At 50.9% G+C, this 22,244-nt stretch overlaps 7 protein-coding genes across 7 annotated transcripts; 2 read left to right on the top strand and 5 right to left on the bottom strand.

Annotated features, from left to right (window-relative positions):
* Window positions 1-532: 532 nt before the first annotated feature.
* On the bottom strand, window positions 533-2,792 carry BDW47DRAFT_85010 (MFS transporter). The gene is made up of 4 exons (XM_024820032.1): window positions 2,495-2,792; window positions 2,079-2,444; window positions 1,955-2,011; window positions 533-1,884 (listed from the first exon to the last, which is right to left on the bottom strand). The coding sequence occupies exons 1-4, from the start codon at window positions 2,565-2,567 to the stop codon at window positions 725-727; spliced, it is 1,656 nt and encodes a 551-aa protein (XP_024667977.1). The 5' UTR covers window positions 2,568-2,792; the 3' UTR covers window positions 533-724.
* Window positions 2,793-3,639: 847 nt separating this feature from the next.
* On the bottom strand, window positions 3,640-4,560 carry BDW47DRAFT_113029 (uncharacterized protein). Its single transcript, XM_024814298.1, has 4 exons — window positions 4,387-4,560; window positions 4,021-4,284; window positions 3,848-3,954; window positions 3,640-3,787 (listed from the first exon to the last, which is right to left on the bottom strand). Exons 1-4 carry the CDS (start codon window positions 4,466-4,468, stop codon window positions 3,734-3,736), a joined length of 507 nt encoding a protein of 168 aa, XP_024667976.1. The 5' UTR covers window positions 4,469-4,560; the 3' UTR covers window positions 3,640-3,733.
* Window positions 4,561-4,765: 205 nt separating this feature from the next.
* BDW47DRAFT_113028 (uncharacterized protein) lies at window positions 4,766-6,699 on the bottom strand. Its single transcript, XM_024814297.1, has one exon. The coding sequence runs from the start codon at window positions 6,529-6,531 to the stop codon at window positions 4,864-4,866; it is 1,668 nt and encodes a 555-aa protein (XP_024667975.1). The 5' UTR covers window positions 6,532-6,699; the 3' UTR covers window positions 4,766-4,863.
* Window positions 6,700-7,067: 368 nt separating this feature from the next.
* BDW47DRAFT_120733 (uncharacterized protein) lies at window positions 7,068-11,488 on the top strand (the record flags this gene model as incomplete). Its single annotated transcript, XM_024815529.1, has 5 exons — window positions 7,068-7,238; window positions 7,343-9,067; window positions 9,301-9,304; window positions 9,604-9,857; window positions 9,923-11,488. 5 exons carry the CDS (start codon window positions 7,068-7,070, stop codon window positions 11,486-11,488), a joined length of 3,720 nt encoding a protein of 1,239 aa, XP_024667974.1.
* A 1,172-nt stretch (window positions 11,489-12,660) lies between these two features.
* Window positions 12,661-14,490, top strand: BDW47DRAFT_129451 (uncharacterized protein; the record flags this gene model as incomplete). The annotated part of the gene is made up of 4 exons (XM_024816993.1): window positions 12,661-12,693; window positions 13,490-13,950; window positions 14,079-14,123; window positions 14,241-14,490. The coding sequence occupies 4 exons, from the start codon at window positions 12,661-12,663 to the stop codon at window positions 14,488-14,490; spliced, it is 789 nt and encodes a 262-aa protein (XP_024667973.1).
* A 1,210-nt stretch (window positions 14,491-15,700) lies between these two features.
* On the bottom strand, window positions 15,701-16,460 carry BDW47DRAFT_84972 (uncharacterized protein). Its single transcript, XM_024820031.1, has 2 exons — window positions 16,399-16,460; window positions 15,701-16,339 (listed from the first exon to the last, which is right to left on the bottom strand). Exon 2 carries the CDS (start codon window positions 16,260-16,262, stop codon window positions 15,783-15,785), a length of 480 nt encoding a protein of 159 aa, XP_024667972.1. The 5' UTR covers window positions 16,263-16,339; window positions 16,399-16,460; the 3' UTR covers window positions 15,701-15,782.
* BDW47DRAFT_84901 (Clr5 domain-containing protein) lies at window positions 16,432-18,027 on the bottom strand. Its single transcript, XM_024820030.1, has 4 exons — window positions 17,485-18,027; window positions 17,058-17,296; window positions 16,917-17,006; window positions 16,432-16,842 (listed from the first exon to the last, which is right to left on the bottom strand). Exons 1-4 carry the CDS (start codon window positions 17,676-17,678, stop codon window positions 16,601-16,603), a joined length of 765 nt encoding a protein of 254 aa, XP_024667971.1. The 5' UTR covers window positions 17,679-18,027; the 3' UTR covers window positions 16,432-16,600.
* Window positions 18,028-22,244: the final 4,217 nt, after the last annotated feature.

Here is a 22,244-nt window from a genome sequence, read left to right as displayed (position 1 = left end):
TTTGGTGCAGTGGTTAATCTTTTCTTAAAGGCCGCGTTGTGTGTTCTAGATATATTCAATCCCGACATACGACTCTCATCGCAGGGCCAGAGATTGATCGATAGTCCTTACAATGCGTTGACGCTAACACAAGGTCAACATCAAGCGTTCGGGGCTTTGAGATATATTCAGGGAGAAGGGCCCTGTCATTCTGCACGTACTCAAGGACCCTCCGAGATATAGACGGAATCTGCGGCTTCGCAGATGGATTCACGGATGGATTCATAGGTCTAGGTCGTCTGTAAGAGCACGACTGGCGAGCTGGTAAAGTGTATTAGCTGTTTATAGCCTGTGTGCTCTTGTTTGAACGCAGCGATTGCTTCCGCGAGCTTATATCAATATCCTATGGATTACCTGTGATTGGACAAGCTGGTCTTCGAGGTACTAAATCCTAAGATACTTGGAGGTAGATATACTAGAGACGTCAATGATACAGATACGAAAGAAACCACATGGTCTATGTAAGACATACTGTTCAGTAAGACCACTCAATAAATATCATGCATATTATCTTATAAGCATGCTATTTTCACTAAATATCATGTATATTATCTTATAAGCATGCTATTTTCACCTTATCACTTATCCTATTTTCCCTCTGCGCCAATGAACTGCACGCTGCAAATTTTATGAACATAAACATTCTTATTTTTTTGAAGATGCACTCCTAAACCTTCCATAGGTTCTAGTATGAATGCACCGTCCTCTCTCCGTTCTGGACAAGACCGTGATTGGCATCAGTATTAGCGTCCGTCACAAGAATATGAACAGTCTCTTTGGGAAGTGCCTGGGATTCACCCCCAATAGAGTGATAGCGCACAGCCGGCTGCACCGTGACGGAAGCATGTCTCTTTTCCTGCAAAAACCACAGCTGAGCGGCTCCGAGAACAGCGACAAACGCGCTCCCCCACCAGGCAAGCACGGTGAGCCCCATCTCTGCACCAAGACTGTACAGATACCCGGCAACGGGAGGGGCAAGGGTACGGGAAGCAGCCCCGGCGGATGCGGAAAGTCCGTTGATCTTGCCTAGGACGGAGTCGGAGGGGCTCGCTTGTTTGATCAGGATCAATAGGACGGGGTACTCGATGATGGACAGAATGTTGCGGGTGCCCAGACAGATATAGATCCCTAGAAACAAGCAGGAATCGGGAAGCAAGACGAGGAAAGGCACCATGAGATAGGTCAGGGGTTGTAGAGCCGTCACGGCTACGAATAGCTTCCAGATCCCGAGGTACTCTGCTAGGATAGGAAATATGACGGCTTGAATGACGAGGGCGATGATGCCGTCGCTCGACATAATCAGGCCGACGGTTCGGGTCGACAGACCGACTCCGCCAGCGAAACTGGAGTTGTCCTTCACATGTTTATCCTGGAGGAAGATGGGAAAAAGATGATCGAAGGTCATGGAATGGTATGTGAAAATTGCCAATGCAATGATGAGCATGGTCACTCTCGTGGTAAACAGTGCTGGTTTCGGCGCAACCGATTCCGATTTTGACCCATCGGGGTGCACTGTCCAGTTTATGTCTTCCTGGAGATGGACCTGATTGAAGGTGCCGTAGGATTCGGCTCGCAAGTCTGCGCCTGCGTTGGCAGTAGCGCCTGCAGTTGCTAGAAGAGGATGCTCCGGTGATGTGTTGGTGTTGTGGTGTTCCTCGGTTACACTCCACGGCTGCATATCAGGGTGGGTCTCTTGAAGGAAGAAACAACTGATGATAATGCTAAAGAGGAGTAAGACGGAACAAACCAGGTTCGGGAGAAGGTAAGGGAACCTGCCGAAAAGACCAGTGGGGGAGAATACGGAGGGAAAGCCTTCGGTGGGCTTTGCGAGTAATCCTCCAATCGCTGTTATAGTAGACAAAGTAATCAATATCTGCTGGTTTTCTCTTGTTTGAATGTATCATCGGAAACGTACCTGGCCCGATAATCGTGCCAATTGACCAGACAAACGGCATGATAGCATAAGCACGGGCTATCGCTCGATAGTCAGTACAAACTCTGACCCTCCTCCAAAAACAACAAAAGGAAGGATTGCTCACGTTCGTGCTCCGGTTTCTTGACCAATTCTCCAACCATAGTCTGAATGACACCAATGTTTCCGTTCAGAAACCCCCCCAGAGCGCGGCCAGCGAGTGCAATCCAAAAGTTGGAAGCCAACCCAACGACCAGCAGGGATAATATGGTGCCAAGACAACCAGAGAGGAGAACGGGCTTGCGACCGATTCGGTCAGACAAGCTTCCCCAAAACATCCCGGTGAGTGCCTCTGCAAGCGAAAAGGCAGAGACGAGGATCCCGGCATAGAACGAGGCATCAGCGCCATCCGCAACGTTCATGTCCTTGACCATCACCCACGAATATGGGAAGATGGAGGTCAAGGCGATGGGCTCGGCGACACGACATATTGCTGATGGATATTAGCCAGGATCGATTAGCTATAGATATGGGCATACACACCTAGGAGTGACAGCTGGACCGTCGGAAACTTGTCGATGGAGGCGATTTCTCTTCCCTGGTGTGTTAATATCATCTTCTTTCGAACTATCCAAGAATCTTACGGCAAGCCCCCCAAGACACTCAGAGTTCGCTGTTGAAACTTGTCAGATTGGATCTTGGAATTCTCCCGTCTGTCGATTCCCCGTTGGTGTAGTTGTCGATACTTTGGCTGTTGTTCTGTTTCGTCCACTCCAGTGTCTCACGTATCCGCTGATTTCTGCATCAAATCTCAAATCCAGGGATGGGTACGATCAATCTGACGGCACAAGGGGTAGCAAACAGCGGTGGCGACAGGTGAGGTTCAACCAGTGGCAAAGTCGTTCCCGAACCAATTCCGGGGTTGCATTAAGGTTTCGGAGACGGGCCCGCCATCGTACTTTATATCACCATTATCATTATATTGAATTGAAAGAGGTAGTTATAGAACAAGGGCACAGTGTAACTGAATTGGACATCAGCAGACACGGAAAAGTACTTCCTGCAAAGACTTTTAGGTCAGCATCGTCCCTCAAGGCGAAGCTGAGTATTTGATTGTCCCCCTCCTGCGACTCTCCATACCCTTCCCAAGGACTGAGCAGCGAAAGGCCCATCGAGGCTCAAGATCGGTTACTCCGTTGTCGCACTTGTCCTGCGCGGGGGCCTACATGTGAGCAGTGCGCGCAGCTGTTTGCGACTCGGTGTAACCCTCTGGGCAACAGAGCAGTACAACAAAGGGTCAGACACTTGGCTTATTTGTGTGAGGGCAGTGTTCGAGTTACCCCTATTGTTGAACGAGGAAGTAAGCAATGGGTAGAACGAAGAGACCATGTTCGTTCTTAAATATGGGTAATATACTTGTGTATGTATAGGTCGACATGACTATGATTAGATCATGAACCAGTAGGGGCCTAGTAACGCGGCCTAACTCAACTGCCCGGACTGAGAGACTGAATATCATCTAATCAGCCTCAAGATAGAACAAGACAAGAAAGTGCTAATACTTGTGCCGGAGAGGAGTGGACGATGCAGAGACCACTTCTACCCCAAAGTGTCCGCAGGCAGAGCTGTGGTTGACATTGTGGGCCTACTGGGGAATTCTACCGCAATAAGATATGTAACGAAGTTAAATTCATATTTGGTATCATGGGGTATGCAAGTATAAACCAAGACCTCACGACACTCCACTGTATAATATCCGAGAAATGCCAGCATCCCACAGACTTAACGACCCTCATTTCCAGAAACCGGGATATACGAGCGTCGCTCTCGTGCGGCCTATAACCCGTCAGTACAACAACCTCATCAGACCAACACGCAACCAAAGCAGACACCTACCTCCAAATATTTCTCCACCCAGGGTTTGAACAGGGCCCAGCCCAAGAGGCCACCCGTGGCAAAGATGAAGATGAAAACAATGGCCTCATCCTTCTTGGAGTCTCTCTCTGTGCGAACATTACCGTTAGTACATCATGCGCCATATAGATGGGCAAACGAAAGGTATCTCGTACGGAAGCAAGTCGTGACGACGTCGTCCTCTTTGGCGCCTTTGCAAATCGGCAGCTTGTAGCTCAGGCAGAACTTCCGCGTGCAGTCATTGCAGCTCAGCGAGCGATATTTAGGCGCCCTCTCCTCCAGCGCATTGTCGGGTTCGTCGGGCGAATCGCTGCGGCGGAGGAGATACTCGGCGTCGCCTAGCGACCGGGATTTGGACTGATCGAGAGGGATAATGGTACTGTTGGAGAAACACGTGCATTTGCAGAAGGATGCGGGAGCTAGACGGCGAAAGTCCAATCATGTTAGCTTTCTGGATGGAGACTCAATTCGCGTGTGTGATATATGCGACTGCTTAAACGTGTGCGCCTTTCTCAACTTACAGGATGCGAGGGTCAGCGATGCGAAGCCAAGGAAGGCTAGCAGAAGGATGAAGAGACGGGGGGCGTTGTTGGATCGTGTCATGGTGGGATATGTGTGTTTTTTGCCCCCTCACCGACACTTAAAATGAACTGTATTCGGGTCAAGGGTGGATAGCTCGACCTGTCATCGCAAAACGTTCCAGTTCATGAATTGTGTTGATTGACGGAGTCCAGACATGCAGCCCGTCGTCATGCGTGCTTGGCGTCATGTGACTGTCTCCGTCCGCAGACACCGCATGCCCTAATTTACGATGGAATTGTAGAGCTTCTTATTCAATCACAATTGTTTATTTCTGTAGAGATGGATAGACTAGGGTCATGCGCATATTTGACCAGAAATGGTAGATGGATTTCCTCTATTAGCTAAATATACTGTTCCAGATGCCTGCTATATTTGCTGATGCAAGTCCCCTCAAAACCCCTCAAATCACCCCAACACTACGATTTCCCTTTCATTCCCTTGCTCCGGTTCTCTCGTTGTCTCTGTTCCTTGGCCGCGTCGCGTCGTCGCTTCTTCCAAGCCCGGTTGTTGTCACCACGGTTCTCCCAGAACCATTTAGCGAAATCGGACTCCGCGTTTTCTGCGGCCCCGAATTTTCGAAGCGGCGTATTGACGACACCGGCTTCCATGGCGCTGTCATCTTCCTCCTCCGAATCCCAGTTGATGTTTCGATTGACCTGGGCCGTGTCCGGGGTCGGGGCCGCGCTTCTTAAACCCCGACTTTGCAGGTCCCTTTTCGTGAACGGTGTTTGAGGAGCTTCAGAAGCCTCAGCAGTGGGGGCAGGCTCTCCCATTTCCTCGTCGGAGTCGATATCACCCCCTTGTCCGAAGAAACTGAATTGTGCAGTGGGCTCTGGTTCTGGCGCTTTCTCGGCAGTTTTGGGCGCCGGTCGCTTAAAGAGAGCCTCGAGCGGGTGGACATCGCTCGCGCTTGGCTCATTCGCGGTCTCTGCCGGACGTTCGTTCGATTTCACTGATGTCTCGGAATCCGAACCCGAGGAGCTGGAATCTGCCTCTGCATCTGCGGGATTGGACTGCGCAGTCGGATGTTTGTTTTCTGCCGTAGAAGTCTTGGAGGTCTCCGATGCGCCGGAAGATACGCTGTCGTCGTCGTCTTCCGAGTCGGAAGAGCTGTCGTCAGATGAGGCGTCGCTTGAAGTCCAATCTTCCGATTCGCTCGTAGATTCCTTAGATGCCTTGTCCTTCTTTGCTTTGGCTTGAGCACGCTTGAGCGATGGCCGCTTCTCCTTCGCTCCGGGCAACTGCCCCGGTTTGTGGTCTTTTGTCCGGATGCGATCACTGGGCTTCTCTTTGACATTGTCAGACGCATCGACCCAGCCTTTCCCTTCCTCGAATCGAGACACAGGCGCGACATCCTCGCCTTCGGCACGAAGAAAGCCGGGGTATGTCACAGTGTTTTCAAACTCATGGACAGTAGTTTTTAAGGGGTCCTTGTCCTTCTTCTTTTTGGACGATTTGTCCTTCTTTTCACCGATGGAGGCGCGATTTGGAGGAAGCTTGGCCTGGAACAGACACTCAGACTTCTCGCTATACTTCGACTTGGCCTGCAATTTGGCCTTCTTCTCACCCTTCTTCTCACCCTTCTCACTCTTTTCACCCTTCTCCTTCTTCCTCTTTTCCTCAGTCCGGCGTTTTTCCTTGGCACCCGTCGACTCGGTCCAACTTCTCTTTACGTGCCGATCCGCCGGAAGCTCGTACCCCTCCACCACGTTCTCCGTCGCCTTCCGTTTCTTGGACTTCTTGTCGGACTTCTTGTCGGACTTCTTGTCGGACTTGGGCGTGGGATTCGCGTCTTCACTACCATCATCATCCCTGCGCCGTTTGGACGGACGGGCCGCCTCCACCTTGAACTTTTTCCCCTTGAGGATCGACCCGTTGAGCTTCTTCTTGATCTTGTCGGCCTCCATCGCAGGCAGGCTCACGTAGCCGTAGTTGTTTTCCGGAAAGGTCGCGATCGAGTGGAAGGAAATTTCCGACGCCAGAGGTCGAATCGAAGCGGGCAGAACAGACGGGAGGATAGAGGGATCAAAGGGGGTGATGTGGAGGCGTTTGATTTCCGACGATTCGGTAGTCGTTTCCTGCATCAGGATTGATGTGGAGTCTAGATGATGTGTCCACGGGGGATCGTTGACAATCTTGACAGCCAAGGGGAGGTGCGTATTTTCAACAATAAATATAGCGACGTCTCTTCAATGACTGAATCATGGAATAACCCCCAATGCCCAAGAAATCAACGAGCAGCAGCAAGGAACCAGATCCGATCATGGCGTCTCAATAATTTTGCATGATTTTCCGGTGTCTAACCTATTCGGGACATTTATGGCGCAGCACTGATAGCGTTATCAATCAGCCACACAAGACACACCAGCCACACTGACTAATCAATATGAATAATCTCCACGTGACTATCGGCGAACCTCGGCACCCGCCAGTCTTCCCGATCGGCTTTAGGGCGCCGAAACCCCACGTTTTTGGAGGTTGGCGCTTGTGAACATCGTCCTCTCCTCTTCTTCCCTTCTTCTCATTCTCGATTCATGTTTTGTTGTTGCCTTCTTATGATAGATAGGTATTACGCTCTTATGATATAACGATCCGCCGTCTCTTCTCTTGGTTTTACAACATGTCGTTCCTTGGTGGCGCTGAGTGCTCGACCGCGGGCAACCCGTTGACTCAGTTTACAAAGCATGTGCAGGATGATAAGTCCCTGCAACGGGACCGTCTTGTTGGACGGGGCCCGGGGGGCATGCAGGAGAGCATGCGGTCTAGGGGTATGATGGGTGGTCAAGATCCGGTAAGTTGTGTGCGGAGTTAGGCTTCCGGCCTTGATTAATTGGAAGAGAGAAAACATATGGGGCTAACGAGTTGATTCCCGTGATTTGGTTGTGGCGACTACAGATGATGGATGAATTCGCTCAACAACCGGGCCAAATCCCCGGTGCTGCCCCCCAGCCTTTTGCGATGGAGCACCTGAGACGGGAATTGGATCAGTTCCAGGCCACCCCCCCGCGGACGGGTTCCCCGGGCTGGGCGGCCGAGTTCGACGGTGGTGAACAGGCTCGTATGGAACACGCATTTGCCGGGCCCCAGGGTCCCATGATGAACAATGGGTCAGGTTTTACGCCGGCGGAGTTCGCCCGTTTCCAACAGCAGAGTCACGGGGGCATGCCGCAGCAGGAATCCGCAACGCCGATGATGTCTGGCTACCAGCGTCCGATGGGCATGGGTGGTGGATACATGGGGATGGGTGGCATGGGTGGTATGGGTGGGATGGGTATGATGCGTCCTCAGTACGGCCCGATGGGAATGCAACAGCAGCCCGCGGAGGCCGCCACCCAGGACAAGGGCAAGGGCCGCATGGTCGAGCTTGACGACGAGAACTGGGAGGCACAGTTCGCTCAGATGGAGACAGCCGGGGACCAGAAGCTGGATGACCAGGCCAACGCGGCAATGGAGGCGGAGCTGAACGATCTCGACAGGTCAGTCCCCATTTCCAGCACCGGTAACGCGCAAGATTACGGTGCTTTTGAGAACGCGTGGCAGAGAGCCGAAGCTGAGACGGCCACCAACAGGAAACTGGCCGAGGGTGAACCCGAATTCGAGATCAAGGACAATTTGCACATGGGCGACTTGGAAGACTGGGACGGCTTTGAGTCGCTCAACTCCCGCTTCCGAGACCCCCAGCTGGGCGACTACATGTTCGAGGAAGACAACGTCTTCCGGGGCGTGAACAACCCCTTCGAGGAGGGCGTCAAGATCATGCGTGACGGCGGCAACCTCTCCCTGGCGGCGTTGGCCTTCGAGGCGGCGGTCCAGAAGGACCCCCAGCACATCCAGGCCTGGACCATGCTGGGGTCCGCGCAGGCGCAGAACGAGAAGGAATTGCCCGCGATCCGGGCGCTGGAACAGGCGCTGAAGGTCGACCCCAACAACATGGATGCGCTCATGGGCCTGGCCGTCTCCTACACGAACGAGGGCTACGACTCGACGGCGTACCGGACCCTGGAGCGGTGGCTCTCGATCAAGTATCCCCAGGTCATCAACCCCAAGGATCTGTCAAACGACGCCGACATGGGATTCACGGATCGACAGATCCTCCACGACCGGGTCACCGATCTTTTCATCCAAGCCGCGCAACTGTCGCCCTCAGGCGAGCACATGGACCCCGACGTCCAAGTCGGCCTGGGCGTCCTCTTCTACTGCGCCGAGGAATACGAAAAGGCCGTCGACTGTTTCTCCGCAGCGCTGGCGTCCACCGAATCCGGCACGGTGAACCAGCAAGAGCAGCTGCATCTGCTGTGGAACCGCCTCGGAGCCACGCTGGCCAACTCAGGCCGTTCCGAGGAGGCGATCGAAGCCTACGAGCAGGCCCTGAACATCAACCCCAACTTTGTGCGGGCGCGCTACAACCTAGGCGTCTCGTGCATCAACATCGGCTGCTTCCCCGAGGCGGCGCAGCACCTCCTGGGGGCGCTGTCCATGCACCGGGTCGTCGAGCAGGAGGGACGGGAGCGCGCGCGGGAGATCGTCGGCGGCGACGGCGGCATCGACGACGAGCAGCTGGAGCGGATGCTCCACATCAGTCAGAACCAGAGCACGAACCTGTACGACACGTTGCGGCGGGTGTTCAGCCAGATGGGACGACGGGATCTAGCGGACCAGGTGGTCGCCGGCATGGATGTGAATGTGTTTCGAAAGGAGTTTGAATTTTAGATATTGAGACGACCGTCTTTGGCCGTCTTTTCGGATGTAATTATTTTTTCGCAGTTTATTTTCGCAGTTGATCTGTTTGAATAGATACCATGGATGGGATGGGATCAGAATGGCCGAGCATCCCCGTATGTAATAGACGATAGGTTTGTATATGGATTTATTGTCACAATTCTACCTATGTCTACATCTAGATCTTCAATCCTGAATTCTTAATAATACCCATCTGCCTATTTAGTATTTACTAATATTCACTTAAATCCGATTGCGTCAGTTCCCTCGGGAAAGCAACGATCTCTTCTCCTCATCCCGCATTCTCCGATTCCGCGACTCCACTTTGACCCCAACTTTCCACTTTCCATCTGCCTAATGAACCACATGCATCACCTCCCCCCTCGATGAGATCCTCCCATCATTTTTAATTATTGTAATACCGCAATCGCTCACAGTCATGCCTCCCACCACAGGTGCGAAACTTATCGCCCAGTCCCTGCGCGACCTCGGCGTCACCGTCATCTTCGGCATCGTCGGCATCCCCGTAGTGGAGATCGCCGAGGAGGCAATCAACCTCGGCATTCGATTCATTGCATTCCGCAATGAACAAGCTTGCAGCTATGCGGCCAGCGTCTACGGATATATCACCGGCCGACCGGGTGTCTGTTTGGTAGTCGGAGGACCAGGTGTTCTCCACGCGTTATCAGGAGTAAGTTCCCCGATCGGTGGGATTCCCACATTACTCACTGAACATTGCTAACTGACGACGTATAGATTGGAAACTCCTCCGCCAACAACTTTCCGCTGCTGGTGCTGGCGGGGTCTGCGGAAACGACAGCCGTGACCAAGGGCGCCTTCCAGGAGTTAGACGCGGTGTCGCTCCTGACGCCGCACACCAAGTTCGCCGTGCGGGCGACCTCGCTGGACTTTATTTCGGGCGCCGTTCAGAATGCGTACCGCACGTGCTGGTACGGTCGGCCGGGTCCGACCTTCGTCGACCTGCCGGCGGACATCATCCAGGGGAAGTCGTCCGCGGAATTCACCCTCCCTACCCCGGAGACCATGTTGGTGCCGGCACCACCGAAGGCAGCTGGCGATCCGGCACTGATCTGGAAAGCGGCGCAGCTGCTGCGGAGCGCTCGAGCGCCGCTGTTGATTCTGGGCAAAGGCGCGGCATACGCGCAGGCGGAAGCTGGGATCCGCGAGCTGGTTGAGCAGACGCAGATCCCGTTCCTGCCGACCCCAATGGGCAAGGGCATCGTTCCGGACTCTCATCCTCTAAATACGTCCAGCGCGCGCAGCGCCGCTTTGAAGAACGCAGACGTCGTCCTCGTGCTAGGGGCGCGGCTCAACTGGATTCTCCACTTCGGCGAGGCGCCCAAGTGGTCCCCGAAGGCGAAGATCATCCAGGTGGACATCTGCGCCGAGGAGATCGGCCGCAACGCCGGGACCGCCGAGCTGGGCATCCTCGGCGACATCAACCTGGTGGTTGACCAGTTGACCAGCTCGCTGGCGAACTGGCGGTACGGCCCCTCACCGGCGCCGGGCCATTACCCAGGACTTCTGGCCGAATCGGCCAAGAAGAACGAGGACAAGGCGCAGAAGGCGGCCCTCCGTCGGACACCGGCCAACACGCCGCTGACGTATCAGCGGGCATACCACATCATCAAGACGACGATCAACGAGCTGACGCCCGCCGAAGAAGGCAACGTGGTGTACGTCTCGGAGGGCGCCAACACGATGGACATCTCGCGCTCGATCTTCCCGCTCGACCACCCCCGACAGCGCCTAGACGCAGGGACGTACGCGACTATGGGCGTGGGAATGGGCTACGTGGTCGCCGCGCACGAAGCATTCAACGCGACTCCCACGGCAGCCAGTACCAAACCAAAGAAGATTGTCGCGCTAGAAGGCGACAGCGCCTTCGGCTTCAGCGGAATGGAGATAGAGACGCTCGCGCGGTACCGCATCCCAGCACTCATCTACGTAGTCAACAACTCAGGCATCTACCACGGGGACAGCACGTCCGAAGAAGCTTGGAAGACGCTGCAGGCCCAAACGACAGCCAACGACACCAGAAGTGGCGGAGACGACGCAACCAAGGGCTTACGGTCGACGAGTCTGCTGTACGAGACACGCTACGAGATGCTGGCGACCATGTGCGGCGGGAAGGGCTACTTTGTGCGCACCGAGCAGGAGCTGGAGCAGGCGACGCGCGAGGGCTTCCTGAGCGATACTGTCACTGTGATTAATTTGATTGTGGAGCCTGGGATTGGGAAGAAGATCGGGTTTGCGTGGCAGGGGAATAATAATGCGCAGGATGGGCAGGCTAAGCTGTAATTGTTTTTTTCTGTATCAGGCGTCATCGAAGTTGATATAGTATACATGTATTCACTCAATAAGTACATTTTGACCATGATGACCATGTTTGAGTGCGTAAACTGTTAATCTAGACAATAGTCATCCAGTTTACGCATACCTACCTACCCACCTACCTACTACATTAGTACATCCAAACAGTGTCAACAATGCATCAAGCCACCCCATATAAAACCCAACACTACAAGAGCAACCGTTTACAAAGAACACCCCAGAATTACTCAATCAACCTACAATTACACATCCAGCCGATCACTACACCAAAAAAGGCAGATAATCTCTTTGCTTGCCTATCGATGTCTCACTCGGACGTCATCATAAGCTCTATAAGTGTGTATTCTATCTACTATATATTTATCCATGCCCTAGGTTGACATCTTCGATGAAGTATTCAAAGATAGACTAGATACCTAGGTATCTGAGTACTTACTCATGTGTGTATTTGATTTCTTCTACCACTTCCTGGTCATCCCTTTCCGTTCTACTCTCTATGCCTTGCCGGTTTTGCTCACTGAACACACCTAATCATCACATAGCCCTATCTAAATGCAATTGCCCACTAGAGCTCCTGGCCGTTGTCCTCTCCACAAAAAGCTGACGTTAAAGCTCGACCTATGCATGTCGGTGCTGTCAGAGCTTGGCGAAGAATTTTGAACCGCCTCTGAGATGTTCAATTTTACCTTTCTGGGACGATGATATGGATTATTTGGGGCGTTTGATTTTCTTGGTTTTTGTGGAGCATGCACAGAGTCAACGGAGCTTGATTTGCTTCGAGTCGTAACGAGAGTATCACTTCATATACCACTTGAGCCGTGGCGCATGTGGATGTTTCGTATCCCCGCTTTCATTCCCCGCAGATTACCGAATGGATGGGAATGTCCCTGCAGACTATCCCTAATGGTTATCTAGTAGACGTCGTCTTCTCTTGTTTGGATAAAATTTCTCGCACGAGTCAATGCAACCAACCGCGCATGCCATATTGCAGCAGCGGATCCTTGCGGACGCGGGTTCACGTTCGTCTCCATTGACCAGCGCAAGCACGGCCAGCGAACAGTTTCAAGCATGGCTAGTCCTACTTGGAGGATGGAAATCTGACACACTTGTGAATAGGGCTATTTTTGATTACTATGATTATGTCTCTCATGTTGGAAGCAGGCAAGACATATGTACGCCTGGAGATATCCCCCTTCGAGGGACGTGTTTCGAAAGGAACAAAACAGTCTCGATCTATTATGGTATTAGCTAGGATACCAGCATGTCAATCACTTTGCTTCCTCGAATCATCTTTTGACATGATGAATGTTCTTTCGCCCCGAGCTGTGTGTCGTCGCAACCATAGACACGCTGTTTGACAGATGATGTTACGGCTTTTCTTTTGGTGGCTGAGTGAGGTGCGACATGCCATGTCAGTATTGCTCTTTACTGTAGCAGGATGCGTGTTATCTTTAAAACACGAAGGTCAGTGGATTGTTCCAAAACTTCTAATAGTTACAGTGCATTCAATTGTCACCTCTGCCTTCCCCTCTTAGTTTGGCTCCAGCTTCTAGTGAGGACGTGCATTAGTTACCGTTACCGTATAGGCTCTTCCCCGCAAAGTGGCCCCAAAACCCCACCCAATTATCCCGACTATTTAGTGTGGAGAAAATCCGTATATTTTCTTTTGGAAGGAAAAGTGAAAGAGAAGAACACTTCGAGAGATGGACTGAAATGACTTCCGTTTCCGAAAATAGTGACATCCTCACTTCTACGCAGCAGCTTTCCTGCGGGACCTGCCATCGCCAATATCAACGAAAAGAGTCTCTCACCAGACACTGTCAGTCACAGCACGACGTTAAACTATAAGTGCTCGACCTGTCGTCTGACCTTCTACCGCAAAGACATTCTGATGCGACACAAGCGGATCCATGACTTTCCTTCACCATCATCATCATCTTCTCCTTCTCCTCGCGGCTCGTCCCACAGACCCCGCGCGAGGATAAATCGACAGCGTGGGGAGAGTCCGAGAAACACCATCTATTCTTCTTTGATCGATTCTGCATCGCCATAGACCGCACCGAACTTCTCCCGAGTCTGCGCTCAGCAGAGTACGAGCTGTTGCTCGTCGGCCTCCATTCTCAACGCGACCTCAAGTCCAAGCCCAGCAGAAGTAGCCGTTGTAGCAGTAGTAGTGCCGCTTCGACAACAACTTCCCAAGGCATCTGGGCCAACATCTTCCAACACTCACCAACAAACGACCCTCTCGAAATCTCCACACGCCTCATGCCCGACATAGAGCTGGATCTCAAGCGCACCTTCTCCGCCATCGAAAAATGGCGACAACCAATGGACCTCAGCGTCCGACGACCCCAACTGACCAGAGAGCGCCACTCGATACTCACTAGCCGCCTCCTGTACCACATCTCGCTACTCGCATCCACGCGGAAGTAGAAATGCTCCACAAGCTCGCCTACACCGCCGCAACTTCCGTCCGCCTTCTTTCTTCTTCTTCTTTTTCTTCCACCCAAACCATCCACCACATATACGAATGGTCCCAGGGCGAACCAGCCGACAGAGCCCTGCTGCACGCCTTCGCAATCCTCAAGCTGCTGACGGACGAGTGCGCCCGCGATTGACACCTCCACGCTAGCTTCAACGTCTTGACTTTTATTTCTCTTCATATGGCCTCTGTCGTCATCTGGGGTTACGCGGGTACTCATGACTCCCCTCTAGGCAGTGGTGAATCGTCAGCATCATCAGCATCATTACCTCAACCAGCATCAGCAGCCGGCGTCAGCGGCGACAGCGACGACAATCGCACAACCGAATCGCTCACCTTCTACCACCGCGGAAACAATACAGAACTGCTGAGCGAGTGCGCGCAGATCTACCGCCAGATTAGTCCTGGGTGGAGAATGGTGTCCTCGTTCGCGGCGGCTGCATCGCCCATGGCAGCTCGACCATTTCCGTTACTTCAGCGAGATTGATATAGTTGTTTGTAAAGTAGGTAGTCCACACGTAACGCTGGAGTGACGATGCGTTTATCACTCCATGTACATATTCTTTTTTATTTCTTTTTACATACGGTGATGTTTTTGGGAGGATAGAAAGGAAAGCGCTTTTTGCCAAGGTCAGGGTTCATCCTAAGGGTTCATCTCCACCATTGCTATCAGGTTAGAGCGCTAGTGTTACTATACACATATATCACCACCGTAGCCTCCCAAACATCTCTCTACACGTCTAGTCCGGAGAAAGTCCAAACATATTATTTGTGGGGGAGGGACAATATACCGTGACTGACTTCGAAAAACTACTGTATAACCCGACAAAATGCGCGACTTACCTTTTCGAGTTATAATCGTCCCTGTCACGCAACTCGCATGGAGGTGTATTGGCAGGTTCTGGTTACCTTGGTGAGTTTCGGTAGAGGAGATATATCACCTACAGGAAGCTGCCTAGGTAAGTATAATCTGCAGAGTCAGGAAGAAGGAGACAGAGATAGAGAAAGAGAGAAAAGAGAGACGATAGACATCCGCCGAGAGGAAGAGAGAAGAGGGATGATGTCATTTCTTCAGCCTTTATCTTCTATTTTCTTTTGGAGGATGATCTTCGATTTTGAGACCTTAGCACCCTAGTACCTATCTACCTACCTATCTTGGAGAATCATGTATGTTACGCGATTATATCTTGCTAGATTAGTTAGGTTAGTTGATGATCTACTTAGCCAATCCAACCCATTATCCAATCGACAAGCCACATGCACTACGTATTCTAGCAAAAGACTGTCTCGAATATCCTCTTCCTTATTTAGTAATTAGGACAGAGTACAGAGTGGACAATCCCTCCAAGCGGATGTCCTCCAACGAAAAGTCCATCATGACATCATAACGCATTCACTAGCTCCAATCCTCGGACAATTCGCGGCCCAATCCGCTTACGGGTTGAGAAAGTCCGTGCTAAAGCCAGCGGTAACGGTGATCACTGACGGTGGTGGATTTCAGCTGATTGATTGAGTGGTGATTGTGTGGATGCATGGGACTTTTAGAGTCTGCTGGGTCGGAATCTTATTCCTGAGTGTTGTTGGTTTGTTGCGTCATTTGACCGGTTTTGGTTAGGTCGTCTGATTATCCGTGGACTAACTACACTATTATGGTTTGTATGTTTATGTGGTGGGTAGGCATACTCTGTACATATACTATTCTGTACATACATGCTGAGTACTACTAATAGCACATGTACATGACAAGGGTATTGTCTGCCGATCTACCGCGCCCTATGATCATGTGGCGTCTAGGAAAATTAGGTCATGAAAGAAAAAAAAGTCACCATGCTGGGTATTGGGTATTGGGTTTGGGTTTGGGTCTGTGGCTGTCTCTCTGTCCAATGGGTCGGGTCCACGGAGGCTTAGCGCGGGGACTGCGAACTGCTGACGGTAAACGAGCTGATCGTTTGTGAATCTGATCGGGGGGTCCCGTGATGTAGATTTGGTGTCTTCTTCGGATGTCAGGAGTACGGCCGAATTGAGTCTGTGGACTGCGACTTGGCTGATGTCGTTGATGATTCGAATTGGTGCCGGATTGATGGTTGTGATGGGGCTGGTGGACTGAGGGAGGACAAAACGATGGGATCGACAAGGGCACGGAGGCGTGTATGGTTTGGTGGGAGGTGTTGTGGCTGTACAGGCTGTGGGTGTAAGTAGACAATGGGCGGAATCCTGACATCCAACCACGGCCATGTGCACATCATGGTCGGAGAGCATTGTACATGGAAGACCGGATACACCAAACTAGACATCACCGTAGGAGCTCCAAACGAGAGGCCAGATGTGATCCCATTCTGGATCTTATCATCTTTCTTCTTCTTCTTTCTTTTTGTTTTTGCATTTGATGAAATACCAGAACGTTACATAGAGCCTCACCTTTCCTGTAGCAAAGCCATCACAGCTCTCTGGGGAGACACTGAAACGCAGATCCAACAAGGTCTCACAAAACACATAAAGATGGTACAGAGCAGATGGCAATGGGACGGGCAAGTCTGTGACTCTGATCAACACGGATAGACTGAAGGGGAACGGTCGTTTCGACCCCATTCGACGGCTCATTCGTGGTGCTCGTGAGGGGAGACGTAGTCGGCCAATGACACTTCTAGGTCATGGTCGAGCTTGCGCAGTCGATTTTGGAAGTCGGTGAGCGCTGCCCACGGGTCTTCTTCCGTAGGAGCGAACTTGTCGTCCAAGACGTTTGTCGTCGTCGTGCTGGCTTGGCTGGGACTGAGAGTGACTTGCATGGACCGAGTCTCGTCCGTCTCTGAATCTGGGAGCGGCTCCGATCTTTCGTCACCTGTGTCCATTGGTCAAAATTGAGATCCCCAGCCACGGGGAAGAAAGAGACAGAAGAAAAAAGAGGGAAATTACGTCGGATGGATCGGAATTCGGGCAGCGGGGACAAGGTGGAGGCCCTGTCCGTGCCATCAGGAGTGTAGCAACTCATATCGGTCGGGGTACCTGGCTGGATGAGCGAGAGACAATGAGATAGCAAACATCCGGCAGACATACCGGGTTCGGGACTGGGCTGGGCGGCGTTGTCGCGGGAATGATTCTCCCAGTTGGTGCCTTTTCTACGGGCGAATCGAGCGATACGTTTTTGGTCGACTTCTTGACCATTCACCCGGAAGGCCGTCTGCTTACCCCGGGCCGCACGTTTCTGCTGTTTTCGGATCATGATCTTGATATCTTTGGCTTTGATGTTCTTCCGAACGTGCCACGACGCTAGGCGATCTTTATATTGTTTCTCTCTGGAGCGGTCAGAGTGTCAGGGGTCTGTCTTGACTGATGTGTCATGTCGATCGAAAGAAGAACAAACAGGACGCCAGAGAAAAAGAAGGAAGACACAGATGATCAACGCCAGTTGGAAAGTAGAGCAGGATTGGGGACAAGAGGAAGAAGAAGAAGGGGAGATTAGAAGAAGAAAAGTAAGCTATACGATGCATGAAAGTTGTAATCACGCTCCATGATGCGTTTGACCTCTCTCAGTTTGAGTTGATGGTCGCGATAGAGTTGTTCGATGGCAGGACGATACTCCAGCCAGTCGTCGGATCGTCGAGGACGGAAGATGGCCGAGGATGAGGAGGAAGAGGCGGAGGAGAGGCCAGACAACGGAGGGATCGAACCATCCATCTTGCACAGATCACCAAGGATCTCTGTCAACCATACTCTGGAATTGGAAAGGAGGAGACGAAAAGGCCATACAAGAGGGGAAAGTAGGAGTGGAAGGCGATAGATGATAGGTGAGTGAGTAAGTGAGCGAGGAGCGAGGAGTGAGGAGTGAGGAGTGAATGAGTGGGGGAGGATATGGGATGGGAGTGGATGAGTATAAGGCAGGAGATATGGAGAGGAAAGGAATGAGGTCTAATATTGTGGAGGATTCAAATGATAATAAGATAATAATATCTCAAGATAATAAGATAATAATAAAAAGCAATAGAAGAATAATATAATTAAAAATAAAAGGGAAAAAAAAAAGAAAAGAAAATAGAATCAGAGAATAAAAAAAAACGAACGAATGAAAATCAATAAACAGAGACAGAAGAATAAAATAAACCAAGCAGACCAGAATCAAACCAGCAGGAAATAGGCGAGGTGAGGCGAAGCGAGGCGTCAGGCTGTCTGGTGTCTATTGAATAGAATATAGCATTATCAAACCATAAAGTCATAGAATCTATAATAGAGAATTAGAATTCGAATCATCATCATGACCATTATCATATTGAAAGAACCATGATTATCCACCAACAAACAGAGAAATGATCCCAATACTGGATGGTATACCCCGTACGATACTCCGTACCATCCAGATATCATATCATATCGAGGCAACTGGACTGCCATTTGCGGCGACTTGCTGCTTCTTGTCCTCCCGCGGATGTTGCCCCTCCCTGCTTCCCCGCTCCAATCATCTTCGGTCTTTTTTGCTTTCGTACTTTTGGTCTTTTTGATTTCGATTTATTTTCGATTTGTTTCGATTGATGATTCTTTGATTTGATTCTTTCCTCTTCTATCCATGGCCGAATCCCTCCATAGTCAGTTCGAGTCATTCCTCTGGTTTTCATGTTTCTTTCTATTGTTTTTATTTTTTATTTTTTATTCAAATCCCCCCCCGGCACATCGTGGGTCTCGGAACAGACTCAGACACATGCGCTGCTCGAGTGGATACGACAGACAATGCCAATCTTCTAGGCTGGATTATTCAATCCTCAGTGATCAACCTCCCCTTTACATCTGGTCATCCACCATTTCATCCTTATCCACCCAGTCCAGCCAGTTTCAAGTCAAGCTGAAACTTTTAGCATACCCTCCCCGTATCTAGACTGATAGATGTCGCCCTGCGCCGTCTCTCTCGACCGTCCTAGGATGATCTGAGGATGATCACCACTCAGTGGAATCACTAACAAACTTGGTATGATAAAACATACACCGTTCTTGGAAATACTACTAGTACGGTGCCCATGGCGCTTGCGTGCGCCATTTCTGCAGGTGCAGCCCTGGACCGTCATTATTATTCGTCCCGATGATGTCGTCTTACATGGATCTTGCTGTCCCGTCCTTTTGCTCGCCTCTCTTCCCCCTCCCTTTCCGAAGGATCATCCAGATTGGATCTCAACACTGTTTGGAATATGAAACTGTCCAGAGATTTTCCAAAATCGAGCAATGAATCATTAGTGCGAAAAATCAAAATAGGATCAAAATAGGAGAAAATGTCCACCGGATTATAATTCATGAGTCGATCCACTCTGAAAACAGTCCTACCCTCTCGAACCTGTCTTTCTATTCCTCCCCCCTCGGACTCTCCCCCTGAACTATAATCATAATCAAACGTCGTCTCCATCGGGTTGGCGTGCGAGTCACTCCCTAGTAGGGAGTCCCTACTACCTAAGTACTAGGTACTATTAGTTTCGGATGATGAGGCCTGAGCTCTCGCGGTCTCCTACTTTAAATGGACCGGACCGCACTGGATGGGACTAGGCTTTGTCATCGTCAAAGCGCCAGCTCGGTATAGATTAATCAGAGCTTGACCGACCCGTTGTGTCTCTCCTAGTGCATCCTGTTTGATTCTCCTATTTGAGTGATAGTGAGTTGGTATATAAGATACTTTACTTGGACATGATCAGAAGATTTCTTTGTCTTTAATATTTCATATACCGACTACATTTGATCTTTCTCCTTTCTCCCAGATAGGAGAAGAGAATCAAAATAAACTGAATAATAAAACAGGGATTTCGGCCCGTCAGACTGGCGGACCGGATCGGTGACCCGCCATCCGGCCCAAGATACCAAAATACCAAACTTGGTATTGCTTGTTACACCATACCATGTACTCCATACCAGCGGACGCTAACCAGCAACTAACCAGTAACCACCCATCCAGCCAAGATCCATCCCAAAGTCCGCGTGTTTTTGATATACGCCATCAATCCTCAAACATGACCTCCTCACTTGAACCATCGGGATAATTATAGAAACTGCACACATTCTTTCTGCTTCTGAAACTCATTCTCGAGTCTCCCGTTTGGCTGTTTCACTCCGTTTTGTGGCACGCGGGACCTAACTTACTGTAGTCCCCCAGCTTAGATCCTCTTAATTGAGATTCGGGTTGATAGCACAATCATTCAGAATATGCTTGCTGCTAGTCTGGACAAACGAAAAGAAAAAAAGACAAGAAAACAAACGGAAAAAAGAAATAGAACAGAAAAAAAGAAGAAAGTCAAAATACAAAGAAAGAGAGAAAGAAAGACGAAGAAAAAAACCAACGGCAAACCACGCGGCAAGTAATCATTAAAACCTACCAATGGTCAACCACAAAGCCCACAACGCAAGGCAATCATTCTTCGTTATTTGTCCCGTGGCGGGGTGTACTGACTGACTGTCATCGGCGAAATTACACCAAGTTGCCTTAAACCGCCCCTTGTTTGTGGCTGATAGGAGAGGAAGGGGGGGTGGGGGGGTTGCCCTGACGCAAGACTGATTGAACTGATTGACTCATTTTGCCTGCGTGTTCATCTTTGTTGTCTGTCTACAGAGTACTATCTTAGGTATCCTCCAATTGCAAGGCTAGACCGGGCTGGCTGACTGGCTGGCTGGACTGACTGGGCTTGTTCGGTCGATCGACTGGGGACCGCGGAATGCTAACTAACTAACTAACTAACTATGCCAGGCCATGCCATGCTATGCCATGTTGCCTTGTCCCCCTAGCGTCACCCCATCCGTCACCCGTCCTTTTGACACCTTTATCTGATGTGCAGACGAGGTTCGCTTGGTTACTTACGGGCTTCGCCGTCTCGGGATCTGGCCAACCTACCCCAGGACCAAACAACGATGAGGCCATGCATTTCCCCGTTGGGATCCTGACATGGCTCTAGTTTGATTACTGCATCCCATCCCCCCCTTCTTTGAGGCGGAGGCGGAGGCCTGACGAGGTAGGTCTGCGGTAGAAGGCCCCACTAGTTTAGACCGTCTGTCTAGGGTCTTGTTGGAGCTGAGGCTGGTCTGCTTGTGGTTGGTTAGGGCAGGTGTATTATGGCTCAGCTGCGGTGGCTATCACACTTCTGCGGGGCTCGTGATGGCTACGGTGGCGAGACTATATGCATGCATGTGAGATGGACAGACCAACAGAGTGAGAGAAAGATAGAGGGGTCTTAGGGTGGACAATACGTACGTAGGCACGTACGTCCGTACGACCTACTCGGTAAGTAGATAGGTAGGTAGGTAGGTAAGTAGGTAGGTAGGGAGGTAGGGAGGTAGGCAGGTAGGCAGGTAGGTAACTAAAGGTACCATCATATCCCCCGATGGCATAATCGTTCTGATATCCCATTCACCCCCACGCGTGGGTATACCCGAGACCAACCGCACGAATCCGGTATATGGTGGAGGAGAAGGAACCGCAGAAAGAAACGGCGACTAACTAAGTACTCCTTCTTGAGCCACCCCCGCCTATCATCCTCTGCTAGTGAATATCTCCGAGCCTTGACCGAACAGTAGTCTCGTCACCGGCCGGGGTTAACGTTGGCAATCTCCAGACCGTTCGTTCATCCAAGAAGAGCTAGCCCTGTGGTTGCCGTTGGGGGGAGATTGGAGATCCCCAAGTCCAGGCTGTCATTTGGGGGCCGGAATCCTCGAATTGGGGGTGTGCTAATATCGTACTCACTGTCTAGCATTTACTGCTTTGACAGGAGTCAGGAGTTGACTCCACTCCCCAGGCCGAGTCAAGTTGCTGAGCTAGATGAGGTTGTCACTCGTTGAGGTTACTCTTTCCGGACGCGCCGACGCTCATCATCACCATACTACCTCTCCGCACATATAGTAGATTTCCGTGCTAAGCATGGGCATGTCAAGACTCAAAGCCAATGATGGATGCGAATGAACCGTTCATTTGTGCTAGTTATGTAGAAAGATATGTACATTGTCTTGGATGTACATAGTAGTATCCGTACTCCGTATGTACTCGGCAGGTAGATAGCACTAGGTACTAGGTACCTGGTAGTACGGAGTAGTAAAGCTCCCCTTAATTCGCTAGTCCTCCCAGGGTAAAAGTAGACTAACCAGAACAGAAATAGAGCGTACATAATCAGCCGCAATACGATCCGTGACGCGGGAATAAAATACACTGGAACAAGGGGCGAGGGTGAAGGTTTCGACTAAAAGTACGCCAAAGTACCTTGCTAATTTGTAGCTCTGTTGTTAGGTTCG

Source organism: Aspergillus candidus (genome assembly GCF_002847045.1).
Source record: "Aspergillus candidus strain CBS 102.13 unplaced genomic scaffold BDW47scaffold_73, whole genome shotgun sequence".
Classification (NCBI taxonomy): domain Eukaryota; kingdom Fungi; phylum Ascomycota; class Eurotiomycetes; order Eurotiales; family Aspergillaceae; genus Aspergillus; species Aspergillus candidus.
The sequence above is the reverse complement of the archived record's forward strand: the minus strand, read 5'-3'. Positions and strand labels throughout refer to the sequence as shown.

Bases quoted from the DNA above. Each gene is read 5' to 3' on its own strand.
- BDW47DRAFT_85010 (XM_024820032.1), bottom strand. From the start codon at position 2,567: ATGATATTAACACACCAGGGAAGAGAAATCGCCTCCATCGACAAGTTT. The intron at 2,445-2,494 runs GTGTGTATGCCC...AATATCCATCAG, and splicing joins GGTCCAGCTGTCACTCCTAG to CAATATGTCGTGTCGCCGAG. The intron at 2,012-2,078 runs GTGAGCAATCCT...ATCGAGCGATAG, and splicing joins CAAGAAACCGGAGCACGAAC to CCCGTGCTTATGCTATCATG.
- BDW47DRAFT_113029 (XM_024814298.1), bottom strand. From the start codon at position 4,468: ATGACACGATCCAACAACGCCCCCCGTCTCTTCATCCTTCTGCTAGCC. The intron at 3,955-4,020 runs GTACGAGATACC...ATGTTCGCACAG, and splicing joins CGTCGTCACGACTTGCTTCC to AGAGAGACTCCAAGAAGGAT. The intron at 3,788-3,847 runs GTAGGTGTCTGC...GACGGGTTATAG, and splicing joins GGGTGGAGAAATATTTGGAG to GCCGCACGAGAGCGACGCTC.
- BDW47DRAFT_113028 (XM_024814297.1), bottom strand. From the start codon at position 6,531: ATGCAGGAAACGACTACCGAATCGTCGGAAATCAAACGCCTCCACATC.
- BDW47DRAFT_84972 (XM_024820031.1), bottom strand. From the start codon at position 16,262: ATGCTCTCCGACCATGATGTGCACATGGCCGTGGTTGGATGTCAGGAT.
- BDW47DRAFT_84901 (XM_024820030.1), bottom strand. From the start codon at position 17,678: ATGGATGGTTCGATCCCTCCGTTGTCTGGCCTCTCCTCCGCCTCTTCC. The intron at 17,297-17,484 runs GTATAGCTTACT...TGACCGCTCCAG, and splicing joins GATTACAACTTTCATGCATC to AGAGAAACAATATAAAGATC. The intron at 16,843-16,916 runs GTAATTTCCCTC...CAATGGACACAG, and splicing joins CGAATTCCGATCCATCCGAC to GTGACGAAAGATCGGAGCCG.